This window comes from Hyperolius riggenbachi, chromosome 7, assembly GCF_040937935.1.
Source record: "Hyperolius riggenbachi isolate aHypRig1 chromosome 7, aHypRig1.pri, whole genome shotgun sequence".
NCBI classification, from domain to species: Eukaryota; Metazoa; Chordata; class Amphibia; order Anura; family Hyperoliidae; genus Hyperolius; species Hyperolius riggenbachi.
Genome location: NC_090652.1, coordinates 294551530 through 294566234, shown reverse-complemented (window position 1 = coordinate 294566234; position 14705 = coordinate 294551530). Strand labels below are relative to the sequence as shown.

The 14705-nt window shown below is 45.3% G+C and overlaps 1 protein-coding gene across 6 annotated transcripts in view; it reads right to left on the bottom strand.

The window, feature by feature from the left end:
- Window positions 1-854: 854 nt before the first annotated feature.
- The window catches only part of WNT6 (Wnt family member 6), a 155169-nt gene continuing 141318 nt past the window's right edge, over window positions 855-14705 (bottom strand). For all 6 annotated transcript variants that reach the window (XM_068245987.1, XM_068245989.1, XM_068245988.1 and 3 more), the window contains one exon: window positions 855-2842. In XM_068245987.1, the coding sequence (XP_068102088.1) occupies window positions 2381-2842 (462 nt within the window). In that variant the 3' untranslated portion in view covers window positions 855-2380. The remainder of the gene's footprint in view (window positions 2843-14705) is intronic.

The following is a 14705-nucleotide window of genomic DNA, read 5'->3' as shown; positions in this document are numbered from 1 at the left end:
TCATATGTCCGCAAGGATGCAGCAAATCATCTTTGCTCTTAAGGCTGAAGAGCATTCTGAAATAAAAAGAGGTAATTTTTTTTAATACCTCATCCTACCACCAACTACTGAATCTGAGAGAGCCTAAGCGCTTTGAGTCCTATGGGAGAAAAGCGCTATAGAAATGTTATTGTTCTGCCTGGTACACACCATGCAATTTCCCATCAGATAGATGGGTCGAAAGATAATTTCCAAAAGATCCGATTGGATTTCCGATTTTATGGAAATTGATCAGAAAAATGATCAGAAATCAGGTCGGAAATTATTTATTCGACCCATCTATCTGATGGGAAATTGCATAGTGTGTACCAGGCTTTAGACCAATTCACAGTAGATCCTCAGCTTAGCTTAGCAATCTCACTGCCCTCTTGCCAGTGAATCTAAAGCAAAGTCGGGATAGGTTATCAGTCAGCAAGGGGGCGTGGCATCAGATGACACCACATCCTAACCTGATGACTGATAGAGAGGACCTAAACTGACACTTTAAAAAGAGACTTTCCCTTTCCTTTTCTACTTTCCACTTCACATAACTGGCCAGAATCAAGAGAAGTTAAAAAGCGGGCATACGCTTATTCTCTGTATAGCATCCGGCCCACAAAGTGCTACAAAAGGCTATTAAGGACAATTGAAGTGAGAAGAATATTGAGGCTGTCATATTTATTTCCTTTTAAACAGTACCAGTTTCCTGGCAGTCCTGCTGATATATTTGGCTGCAGTATTGTCTGAACACCAAAAACAAGCATGCAGCTAATCATGTAAAATCTGACAATAATGTCAGAAATACCTGATCTGCTGCATGCTTGTTCAGGGTCTATGGCTGAAAGTATAAGAAGCAGATGATCAGCAGGACTGCCTGGCAACTGGTATTGCTTCAAAGGAAATAATTATAGCAGCCTCCGTATACCTCTCTCTTCAGTTGTCCTTTAAAGCACACCTGAACTAAAAATAAATATCAGAGCCAGGCCATACCTAGGGGCATTTCTGTGCCATTATAATCTCCATGGCCCCTCAGCTTAGCCGATTACCTGATCCTGACCTACTTCATGGAGCTCATCGTCTTTGAGAGACCTTAACATTCTAAAGGCTCATCAGTGGATTAAGCTGGATGAAGTGCCTGAGCAAAACAGAACTGGGCATGTGCGAGTTAGGATCTTGCACATGCCCAGTTCAGAATCTCTTGTTCACTGCTTGGTGCACTTCTGGAAAGCTGTAAGGGAAGGAGGGCAGAGAACTGAAGGGACCTCAAAGACAACAAGCACCAGAAAGAAAGTCAGGAACAGGTAATCTAGCCCGCCATGGACTTAGTCCATGACATACTCGGGAGTACTTTAGCATTTTATTCTTTTTTTTTTGTTTTGTTCCCATTAAAATGCTGTTTGTCCACCCTAAATGGTTTGATCCAGATGATCAGTTTTCAGCTTGATGGTTATTAAGGATACCGAAAGTCCCATGGTGCCTTTTGAGTTGCTAAGTCCAACAGCAGGTAGGACTCCTGTTGGACTTAGGTTTAAAAGAGAACTCCATCTGAATATAGATAGAACAATCAGGCTCACACTCTGGACATTCCATGTCGAGATAGGTTTCAGCCCTCACCATTCCTCCAATACCACCTTGCTACTACCACCATTCCTCCAAGACCACCTTACTGATATCTTGCACAGAAGTGGGTTCATCAGGAGAGAGTAATGCGTAGGCGGTACCACGCTATCCCCTCTCCATACTCTGTCACGTACTGTCTTATGACCACATAAATAGAGAACAGTAGACATGCAAGTAACCTTTTGTAGGACGTCAGCCTAAATCCACTTAGAATGGAAATCTCGGCCGTGGACTAAGTCCCTTTAACATAACAATATATGTATAAAGTGTGGAGGTCTTTTTGCCGTCCGTACAGGTACAGGCTTGCCGGAGCCCAGTCTGAACACTTTCAGACAATTCTAAGTCCTTTTTTCTTTTTCCCTTTTATCTTAAAATGTTTTCCAAGTCTTTATATAGATATTTTTCTGTATATATGTGCTGTCCTGCATGATGTCTACAAAACTTTACTGTTTATCATAGCCCCCTTCTGAAATGTGGAACCCTCTTGCCATTCCCCTTAAAAATGATTCCTTCTGTTGTAGGCCTGAATCCATCATGGCTGCCAAGGTCCATCCCAGGTCCATCATGGCAACCAACGTCAAGTGGCTGTCCAGGCCTGTGGATAATGTAACCTTTGGCGTAAGCGCTCCTCATGTTTAGAGGGTGGGGTCTGGATGATGAGAAGGGCAGGGGCATTGTTGGAGGTCCACAATCATTGTCCACATCGATGTGCTTGCTACTCTCACATTATTCAGAGTCCATTTCACAAGCACATGCTCTGCTCTTTCTTAACTGTGCATTTATTGCAATTTACGACGCAACACCAGTGGAACCTGCAGAGGCAGCTCTCCTCCACCACTACAGTCTCCTCCCGGTACCCCCTGCCGCAGCACAGCAGGTCACACCCCCCCACATCCATGGCCGTGCTGTTGCACACACGGCCCCGGGTCCCTGGCGAGCCCGTCTTTCGGTTGGCCTGGCAGAAGTCAGGGGAGTCGGCTGAGTAGATCAAGTCTTGTTTGTCGGGGGGTTTGATGTTGTGCCCCACGGGGATGATGGTCTTGCCGTCGTTGCCTCCCATGACCTTGAAGGCTCCGTTGAATCGCTCAAGGAGGCGGTCACCCACTTCCCGGAAGTGCGGCATCTTCTTCCAGCACGTCCGCAGGGTGCAGGAGCCGGACAGCCCATGGCATTTGCACTCCGTCCTCATGTAGTTTTTCACTGCCTGTGCGTAAGAAGACAAGAGAGCGTTACATAGGCTGAAGATTTCCACTTCCAGAAGCCTTGCTGCCTACATGGCCGATTTTATCCTAAGGATTTCAAAGACTGGAGAACAATGGAGAAAAAACTGGCTTGGAATTTCCAGTATATTTTCTACTAGTGGGTGGCAGGGGCTGGGTCACATTTGGCTACCTATACTGGGTTGGAGGTGGTTACCTAATACTGAGTCCACATCTGGTTACATATACTGGGTTGGGGGGCTACCTAAAACTGGGGCACATTTGGCCTCCTATAATAGATCGAGGGGCTACCTAATACTGGGGCAGATCTATATCTATACTGGGTGAGGGGGCTACTTAATACTAGGGTAACATCTGGCTACCTTTTCTGGGTTGGGGGGCTACCTAATACTGGGGTCACATCTGGCTACCTTTTCTGGGTTAGGGGCTACCTAAAACTGAAGGCACATTGTCTACCTATACTAGTTTGGGGGAAGGTTACTTAACACTGGAGGCACATCTGGCTACCTATACTGGGATGGGCACAATTTGGGGGGGGGGGGTGTCTTTGGCACATTGGTTTGCTGGAGAACCTTGTCCCGGCCCTGCATGTATGCACAGCTGGCAATGTCTGCCCTTCGTACACAGAGTCCACCAGGCCACGGCACCTCCTCCCCTCCTTTAGACGTGACACACTGAATTTTGCTGCGTACGGTGGAAAACTAAGTTCCGGCACTTTATATATTTTCAGTCAAACAAGTTAGAACAATGCTAAACCTACAATTACATTGACATAAAAAATGCTAAATCTGGAGGAAGAGACAGCCTGCAGGGGGGTATGGCGGCCGTGCCAAGTGTGCGTCCTCAAAAATGTATCTTACAGTGGGGAGGAAAGGGGGGCTGATTTCTTAAGGGCAGGATCTGCATGGATGATAAACTATCAAAGAAAGTTTTGTCAAACAGGGAAGAGTTGAGTTCAAGTTGGCTAACAGGAGATCACAGGTCAGCAGAGAGTTGTGGAAAGCATTTCAGCAGCTTGTAAAATCGTAGAGGATCATTATCAGGAAAAAATGTAAAATACATGAAAACACATACATAAAAAATATATTTCTCTCAAGAGTAAAATGTGCCATAAATTAAATGTATCCTATGTTGATGTTGCTTGCAGTAGGTAGTAGAAATCTGACAGAACTGACAGGTTTTGGACTAACCCATCACCTCATGGGTAATTCTCAGGGTTTTCTTTATTTTCAAAAGCACTTAGTGAGCGGCAGTTTCTCAGTTAAACTGCCAGAATAGTGTGCAAACGGGAAGGAGTGGGTTCTTCAACTTTGTATAGATCCTTTCCAGGAAGTGCTTTTGTAAAGAATAAATTAAATACTGAGAATCCTCCATGAAGAGATGGACTAGTCAAAAAAATGTCAGTTCTGTCAGATTTCTACTACTGTAAGTAACAGCAACATAGGAGAAAAGTAATGTATAGCTCTTTTTTCTCTGGAAGAAACGTACCTCTTAAATGTATCTGTTTACATGTACTTTAAAATTTACCTTTAACAACTTGAGGACCACAGTGGAAAACCCCCCTAAAGACCAGGCTGTGTTTTGCATAATTGGCCACTGCAGCTTTAAGGCCAAGCTGCAGGACCGCACAACACAGCACACAAGTGATTCCCCCCCCCCCCTTTTCTCCCCACCAACAGAGCTCTCTGTTGGTGAGGTCTGATCACACACCCCCCCCCCCCCCCTGTGTTTATTTTGTTTTTTTTAATAAATATTTATGTGTTTTCTTTATTATTTTTTACTATTTTTTAATACATTTATTTATTTTAAACCCTCCCTCCCCCCAGCCAGCCAATCATAGCGATCAGCTCTAATAGGCTGCATCCTATGAGAGCGATCACACGTGTTACACGGCTGTCCCCAGTACAGTGCTGCTGCCGATCGCAGCGCTGTACATGTAAATAGACGGTGATCACGCCGCCTAACAGGAGACTGAAGAGGGGGCGGAGCTCCGCCCCCCGAGCAGGAGATCTGCGCGCGATCTCCTGCAAAATGCAGTCCCAGGACTTGACGCCAATTGGCGTTAGGCGGTCCTGGGGCTGCAGCCGCAACCACGCCCATCAGCGTGGGGCGGTCTTTAAGTAATTAAAGGGTAAGTATGCTTATTATTATGCATTTCTTTGCAGCAGTACTGACACATTGTACTTCAGCACTTTACAGAGTATGCTGAACAAGTCACATCACCCACATACCCATTTTGTTCAGCTAATCAAGTGCTAGTTGTATGTGGTCCAGTGTTGGTCATGGTGGAGAGAATCCAAAGACATAACAAAAATGTTTATGTGATACCTTTCACCCTGTAGCAGCGAAATAAAGTAAAACTTTATTTGGCTGCAAACATGCAGCCAGTGGGAGCACACCTGGAACAAGCATGCAGACAACAGTCACACATGACAGTGTTCTCCACAGAAAATTTGACCAGCCAGGTGGCTTGAAAAAGTAGTGGGTTAGGGTGCAAAATGGGGGAATGCAGGGCTGGTGCAACTCTGCTCACAGCATAGGAGGAGGTGAGCCAATAACAGCCGGGTGCTCACCAAAATTAGCTGGGTGCAGCACCTGGCTAAAAGAGCCTGGGGGAACACTGCATGGAACAAGCATGCAGCCAGTGTGTGCCCCACACCTGCAACAAGCATGCAGCCACTGGAGTCACACATGGAACATGCAGACAGCCAGTGGGGGCACACCTGGAACAAGCATGCAGCCACTGGAGTCACACATGGAACCTGCACACAGCCAGTGGGGTCACACCTGCAACAAGCATGCAGCCACTTGAGTCACACCTGGAACAAGCATGCAGCCGCTGAGTTCACACCTGGAACAAGCATGCAGCTAAGTCAGGGCCAGAGCACACTAAAAACTGCTAGTGGATTCGCAAACGCTAACGGTTTTTTAAGTGGTTTTCCTGAACGATTCTAGGCATGATTAGAGAGATTTTCTAAACATGCCTAGCGTTTTTTGGAGCGTTTTTGTGTAGCAGATTACATATATTGTTACAGTAAAGCTGTTACTGAACAGCTTCTGTCACAAAAACACCTGGAAAAATGCTCTGATCTAGCGTTTTTCAGAGCAGTTTTCCACTTTCCTATACTTTACATCGAGGCAGAACCGCCTCAGAAATCTGAAAAATGCTGCAGGACCCGAGTTTCCGTGTTGGGAAAAAACGAGCCGCTCTGGTGTGCACCATCCCATTGCAATACATTAGCCAAGCGGTTTTCTACCACAAGCGTTTTAAAAAATGCTCAGAACCGCACTTAGGCCTCTTGCACACTGCAAGCGATTCAGATTCAGATTCCGCTTTTTAATCTGTTTTTACTTCCAATTCAGATTCAGATTTGCAGTTTGCTCCTTGCACACTGCAAATCGGAATCGGAGGTAAAAACTGATTAAAAAGCGGAATCTGAATCTGAATCGCTTGCAGTGTGCAAGAGGCCTTAGTGTGCACCAGCCCTTACACCTGGAACAAGCATGCAGCCAGTGGAGTCAGGTCAGCTGATCTGCATACTGGCTCTGAGTCAGTGATTCAGATGGAAGGGTAAGTTATTCATAAATCAGTAATGTGTAAATCAGGACCTTATTTTTGGATCATTTAACCACACTGAAATATAATGACAACACGTTATGTGTGAATAATCAGTGAATAATCAGTGTCTGTTTTTTTGCTGCTTGTCACAGACAAATCCCTGGACTGCATGTGTCTTAGGGCTCGTTTCCACTATCGCGAATCCGCATGCGTCCAACGCATGCGGATTCGCACATGTAATGCAAGTGGATGGGCCTGTTTACACTGTAGCGTTGTTGAGGTGCGTTTTTTTCAGCGGTAAAAAAACGCACAAAAGAGCCAACGAATTCGCCTGCGAGTGGAATGCATGCGAATCGCTGCTAATGTATTTAACCAGTTCACCCCCAAGGGTTTTTATCCTAACGGACCAGAGCAATTTTCAGTTGTCAGCGCTCCTCCCTTTTATTCCCTAATAACTTTATTACTACTTATCACAAGAAAATGATCTATACCTCGTTTTTTTCGCCACCAATTAGGCTTTCTGTGGATAGTACATTTTGCTAAGAATTTTTTTATTCTAAATGCATTTTAATGAGAAAAACAGAAAAAAAAAGAAAAAAAATCATTATTTCTCAGTGTTCAGCCTTTATAGTTTTAAAATTAAACATTCTCCTGTGGATAAAACAAACACATTTTATTTGCCCAGTGGTCCCGATAATTAAACCGTTTAGATTATGTCCCTACCACAATGTATGGCGACAGTATATTATTTTGAAATATAAGTGGTTATTTTTCTGTTTGTTCTGGCCATAATTACAAGCCCCTATGTAATAAATTAAAATTAATTTCCCCCCATAAAATATAGAATAAAAAAAGCTGAGTCCCTAAGGCAACTATTTATTTATTTTTTTTAAGCTGATTTTTTTTTTACAAGTGTTTTTTTTGGGGGGGAGGGTTGGAAGTGTAATTTTATTAATGATGTGTATATACTTGAAAATGTATGTATTTTGTAAGTGTAATATACTTTTTGGCCACAAGATGGCGCTGGTGAACACTCATAGGACGTGTTCACTTTTTTTTTTTTTTTTTTTTACACACTTTATTAAACTGTTACATTTCCTGTTTATGTGAATGGACGTAGCCGCTGTTCGCGGTCACGTCCATTCACTCCAGGCACTGCGATTGGGTAGAGGACTGTTCAGTCCTCTTCCCCAATCGCCCAGCACGGGATCCCGACGGTAATGGCGGCGGTAGCGGCGGACACACGGCGGTAGCAGCGGCGGGAATGCGCGACGTATTAAAACGTCATGTTGCTGTTAATAGAGGTAAGCATGACGTTTTAATACGTTAGGATGGCGGTAAATGGTTAATAGGAAATTCGCATGCGGCTATGGTATGCGAATTTTCATGCGAATTCGCATAGGTACCAATGTAACTTCAAACAGGCAGTGACATGGTTAAATTCGCATATACCATCACCTATGCGAATTCGCGGCAAAAACGCGCAAAAATTCGCATCCGCATGCTATTTCATGCAATTTCAACAGCGGTGGAATCCAGGCGATTCTGCACCGCAATAGTGGAAACGAGCACTTACTTGTGAATTGCAAATTGCTACTATGGGGAATAGCTGGGAAACTGTCCCTCTTCCACGTCTGCAAAAGTTGCGAATTAGAGATTAAGGGCCCATTTCCACTATCGCGAATTCGCATGCGTTTTTCACATGCAAATTCGCATAACAATACAAGTGAATGGGACTGTTCCCACTTGTCAGGATTCCTTTGCGTTTTTCTGTGCAGAAAAAATTTGCATGGCAGAACCATCAGAATTCGCATATCGCATACCGCTATGCGAATCGCATACAATGTATTTAATAGGAAATACGCATGCGGTTTGGGTATGCGAATTTTCATGCGAATGCATGAAAATTCGCATAGAAACAATGGAAAAGCGCACCAGCACTGCCATGGTTAAATTCGCATACATCGTCATCCATGCGAATTCGCATGAAAATTCGCATCCGCATTCGAATTTTTACCGCGGCGATTCGCACCCCACAAGTGGAAATGCAGCCTCATAGCAATTTTTCCCCCGCTATATTGTTGCCATGACTCCAAACTGGTAACAGTTTAACCTGATTGGTCAGATTTTGTTTCAATCATTTTTATTGGGTTTTAGATTGGTCAGATTTTAAGATTTGTACAAATCGCAGCAAGATTTGCATCAAGTTGAAAAAACTAACTGTTCATTGATCATTTCTGTGCAGATCATTTACTAGCAAAAGAATCATCTGTCCACTGGGGGGCGATACAGCACATTCAAGAAGGTTTGAAGTAAAATCCTGCAAAGAATGACTTTCAGATGGACAGCTTAACATAGCAGCCTGCCGTCTGCCGGCCACCAGCGCCTTTCATTTGCAGATTACACCCTGAGGGCTGGAACCCACAGGAGCGCTTTTGGCAGCGTTTTGGCAGCGTTGCGATACGCTAGCAGTTTGCCAAAACGCTGGGCTAATGTTAATGGATGGGGCAACTTCCACAGGAGCGTTTGCGTTTCCCAGAAACACAAACGCAGGACCTGCAGCATTTTGGGAGCGTTAGCGCTTCAATGTAAAGTATTGAAACGCTAGCAGAAACGCTCAGCAAAACCTAAACTGAGCGGTTTTGCTAGCGTTTTGCGGTTCAGCACACTGTAACAAAATGAAAAATAATTCACAGGACCAATCAGGGTAAAAACGCAAAACGCAAAACGCTAGGCACCCGCTGGGGAAAAAAATACACTGTTGCAAAACACAACCAAAAACACGCATGAATCCGCTTGCAAACCGCTCAGACAAAACGCTAGCGGTTGCGTTTTGCGTTTGCGGTTTTCAGTGGGTTCCAGGCCTAAAGGTACATACACAACTCAGATTTTTCCAAACAACCGGTCGTTTGGACGTCAAATCGGGCGTGTGTACGGTCGGTCAGTTCAGCTGATAAGACTGGATTTGAAGGATCCGCCAAGCGGATCCGTCAAAACCCATCTTATCAGCTGAACGACCGACTGTACACGCCCGATTTGACGTCCAAACGAGCCTTAGGGCCTCTTTTCTATGGACTGTTGAACTGTGTGCTCAGCAAGCAGTTACCAGGCAGCAGTGAGCAGTTGTGAGAGTTTGAGAGGCTTTTCACGCCTTCATCACATCCCTAGTCCACGCCTTCATCACATGACGGCTGGACTACTGCAATGCCCTTTATGCTGGCCTCCCTAAAAAGGACCTGCGTCGCCTGCAATTAGTGCAGAATGCTGCTGCCAGATTGCTAACAAACCAGCCTCGCCACTGTCACATTACACCGATCCTTTGCTCACTGCACTGGCTACCAGTAGAATGGAGAATACTCTTCAAGATTGCACTGCTGACATTCAAATCCCTGCACAATCTGGGCCCTGGATACATGAAGGACTTGCTAAAGCTGCACCACACCTCTCACAATCTCAGATCAGCAAGTTCTATAAACTTGGTCACTCCCAGAGTGCACCTCAAAAAATTTGGAGATAGAGCCTTCTGTCATGCTGCCCCTACTCTTTGGAACTCCCTGCCACACCCAGTAAAGACAGCACCATCCCTGGAGCTATTCAAATCCAGACTGAAAAGCCACCTGTTTAGCCTGGCATTTCCAGACTTATAAAATTCTTCCTCTGTACCACGATGGTCGGAGCCATGCTTATGCGCTTTGAGTCCCACGGGAGAAAAGCGCTTTACAAATGTTATTTGTTGTTGTTGTTTTCTAAAAGTGGAAAGTGAAAGATTATTTTTCAGTTCACAATTTACTTCCTCTTTCCTAACTGTTTCCCTACGTGTTAAAGAGGAACTGTAACCAAGTATTGAACTTCTTCCCAATTAGTAGCTGATACACCCTTTCCCACAAGAAATCTTTACCTTTTCTCAAACGGACCATTAGGGGGCTCTGTAAGGCTGGTATTGTGGTGAAACCCCTTCCCCAGTGTGATGTCATGACCATGGTCCTGACAGTGTACTGTCTGTGAAACTTTTGGCATTGTGGTAAATAATGGCTTTTTTCCAACTGCTAAGCAACCAGAATATCCCTGTGTGCATAGAACTCTTAGGGCTCGTTCCCACTATCGCGAATCTGCATGCGTCCAACGCATGCAGATCCGCACATGTAATGCAAGTGGATGGGCCTGTTTCCACTGTAGCGTTGTTGAGGTGCGTTTTTTTCAGCGGTAAAAAAACGCACAAAAGAGCCAACGATTTCGCCTGCGTCGGGAATCCGTGCGAATCGCCGCTAATGTATTTAATAGTAAAAACGCATGCGTTTGTTACATGCGTTTTTACCCGCGATTTCGCGTGCGATTTCGCACCTTTTTCAATTTTATTTAGCCCTGGCAGTGTCATGGTTAATTTCGCATGGCACCCTGCCATGCGAAATCGCATGCGAAATCGCGGGTAAAAACGCATGCGGAAACGCATCCGCATGCGTTTTTACAAGCGTCGGAATGCGGCCGAAATCGCGTCGCAACAGTGGGAACGAGCCCTTAGTAACGAACATTCTGTACAGATCACCTGGCAGAACTAAAGATACATTTCAGAATGTGAAACAGGGTCAGGGAGAGGAAAGATTTTACAATGGGCAAACAGTGACTAAATAATACATAAATGACTACAGTAAAACCTTGGATTGAGAGTTAGGCCTCTCTCACATTGTGTGCGTTGAGAAACGCGTAAAAGCGCATGATAGAAAAAAGCTGCGCGTTTCAGTGTGTTGCGGTTCACTTTCTTTAAGGCATTTTTTGTAGCAGTGGTCAATAAAGATTTGTTTTCAGATAAAAATGTGATTTTTTTTTTCATTTAAGGGTAAAAAACGCATGCGCTAAAAAAGCGCACCCATTCACTTGCATTCAGTGTGCGCTTTACAGCTTAAAGGGACACTTAAGCCAGGAAAAAAAAAATGAGTTTTACTCACCTGGGGCTTCTACCAGCCCCCTGCAGCAGTCCTGTGCCCTCGCAGCCACTCACTCATCCTCTGGTCCCCCGCTGCCAGCTAGTTTCGTTTTTGCCGACAGGCCCGTCAGGACTGGCCATGCGTAGCTTTTTCCGCATTCCCGACTGTAATTAGCGCTATTGCGGACCGCAGCGCGTACAAAAATACGCGTTGCCGCATTACGCACGCATAGATATGCGACAACGCGTATTTTTGTACGCGTTGCGGCCCGCAATAGCGTTAATTACAGTCGGGAATGCGGAAAAGGCTACGCATGGCCAGTCCTGACGGGCCTGTCGGCAAAAACGAAACTAGCTGGCAGCGGGGGACCAGAGGATGAGTGAGTGGCTGCGAGGGCACAGGACTGCTGCAGGGGGCTGGTAGAAGCCCCAGGTGAGTAAAACTCATTTTTTTTCCCTGGCTTAAGGTTCACTTTAACGCACAGAAATGCATGCAAGACTATATTTTTGTAATGCAGCTCAGTGCAGCGCATAGATGTGAAGCAGGCACATAAATGACATGGGAAAATCAGTACCTTGTGGAACGTACAGCACAATGTGCTCTGAAAAGCGTACAAAAACGTACCTAGTGTAAACGAGACCTAACTTGGTTTAAGAGCGCTTTGCAATACAAGCAAACATTTTTGTGAAATTTTGACTTGATATACAAGCAACATCTTGAAACAAGCAAAAAAAAAGTATTCATGCATCTCGTCATCACAACGATAGTTCTTCCTTTTGGTGCTGCAGGATTGTTCCAGCCGGGCGGTATGGACGAGCTCAGCTCGTCCATCACCGCCGGAGGCTGCCGCTCAGGCCCTGCTGGGCCGATTTTCATCAAATAAAGAGCAGCACACGCAGCCGGCACTTTGCCAGCCGCGTGTGCTGCCCGATCGCCGCCGCTCTGCGGCGATCCGCCGCGAGCAGCGGCGAAAGAGGGTCCCCCCAGCCGCCTGAGCCCAGCGTAGCCGGAACAAAAAGTTCCGGCCAGCGCTAAGGGCTGGATCGGAGGCGGCTGACGTCAGGACGTCGGCTGACGTCCATGACGTCACTCCGCTCGTCGCTATGGCGACGATGTAAGCAAAACAAGGAAGGCCGCTCATTGCGGCCTTCCTTGTTTATTCTGGGCGCCGGAGGCGATCGGAAGAACGCCTCCGGAGCGCCCTCTAGTGGGCTTTCATGCAGCCAACTTTCAGTTGGCTGCATGAAATAGTTTTTTTTTAATTTAAAAAAAACCCTCCCGCAGCCGCCCTGGCGATCTTAATAGAACGCCAGGGTGGTTAATTGTACTTAATCTGAATGTAGAGACTGTGCAAAGTCACATTTCCATGAAATCCTCAAAAGTAACAGTCTTTGGATTAGTACCTTGTTAAAGCCACACAAAAAAAAGGTTTGGACGAGCCAACAAATGGCAATTATTCTGTTATAGTGTTGTCTTGTTTACATGTTTAGCTTATACTATTTTATTATAACAGTTTTTGGATTGTGGAACAATCACGTGCGTTTCCATTAAAGGGACTCCGAGCATTTCTCATGGGCATGCCTTTAAAGGGAACAAGAAACTAAGCAAACTCATGTATTTTACCATATATATCAGTGGGAACATTAGAGAAAACACCTACCCTGCTCTCTGTTTCATTCTGCACTGCACAGTTTGCTTCTAATCAGCCCAGATAAAATCCCCCACTGAGCATTCAGTCTGGCTTTTCTCAGGAATATTTATAGTTCAGTCTGTGTTCTCTCATGTCTTTCAAGTCCAAGCCTGCCCCCTACTGGCTCTGCTCAGGAATTATAGCTGGGTCATTATAGCAGAGCCAGACTGAATGCTCAGTCAGGGATTTTATCAGGGCTGATAAGAAACAAGCTGTGCAGTGCAGAATGAAACAGAGAGCAGGGTAGGTGTTTTCTCTAATGTTCCCACTGATCTATATGGTAAAATACATGAGGGTGCTTTGTCTCTGGTTCACTTTAAAGAGACTCTGAAGCCTTATAAAATCTCCCTTTTTACTTACAAATCCTCTTGAGCATTATGGTAGTAGCTGAAACGCCGCTATCCCATGTCTGAACGAGTCCTCTTTGTCTCCCAAAACCCCGGGTAAAATCCATTACTTTCTTGGTCGTGGATTTTGCTGCCCGGGAGGCAGAGCTTTCCGTTGTAGCTCTGCCTCAAGCGCGTCAATCTGCGCGCGGATCTCAGCCTCCTCCCGCCCCTCTCAGTGAAGGAAGACTGAGAGGGGCGGGGAGAGGCGGCGATCGGAGCAGATTGAAGCGCTTGAGGCAGAGCTACAACGGAAAGCTCTGCCTCTTATAGGAAGCGATCCCCGGATTTTGTCCCCGGGATTTGGGGGACAAAGAGGACTTGTTCACCTGCGGGATAGCAGCGTTTCAGCTACTACCATAATGCTCAAGAGGATTTGTAAGTAAAAAGGGAGATTTTGTAAGGCTTCAGAGTCTCTTTAAGCCAGAAGACTTCCAACAAAGTCGTGCTATGACCTCTCTGGAGGAGCCTCTTGCAATGGCCATGTGAGTCACTTCCTCTTCCCGCTTCATTCAGTGATGCACTTCTCTAACAGAGAAGACAGGGGTGACCCGGAAGTTATAACATAGCCAAGATGGCAGCCACAATTTTTAAATTGAAATCGAATGCAAACTATTTGGTGTAGAACGGCGATTCAGGCATCAAATGAAAGAGGAGAGCTCAAGCCACAGAAAGGTGTGCATCTTTAAAGGGGAACTTCAGCCCAAACAAACATACTGTCATTAAGTTACATTAGTTTATGTTAATTAAAATAGATAGGTAATATAATCTCTTACCTACCCTGTTTTAAAAGAACAGACAAATGTTTGTGATTTCATGGGGGCAGCCATCTTTTTGGTTGAAAGGAGGTGACAGGGAGCAGGAGACACAGTTCCAACTGTCCTGTGTCCTGATCACCCCTCCCAGCTGTGCGCGCTAGGCTTCAATTCTGAAATTCAAAATTTAAGAAAAAAAAATTGCACCAAAACAGCAGAACGAGAACAACATCAGAAATCCCATCATGTTTTGCACAGCATCAGGGGAAAATGCCACGGCAGTTTTCTTCTGTGCAGCTAAAAATGAGGCTTGGGTGAGGAAAAGTTCTGATGCTATAAAACTGTTAAAGAAACACCAAGCCTTTTCAGTGCTGCTGAGTAGATGTTTAGTCTGGAGGTTCACTATAAGTACTTTTGCAGTACTGGTCCCGAGTCTCTAGGCATACCCATGAGAGGGGCTCGGAGTCTCTTTAATGCTTATGGGAAAATTTTCTTTGATATAAGAGTGCTTTGGATCACAAGAATGTTTCCGGTA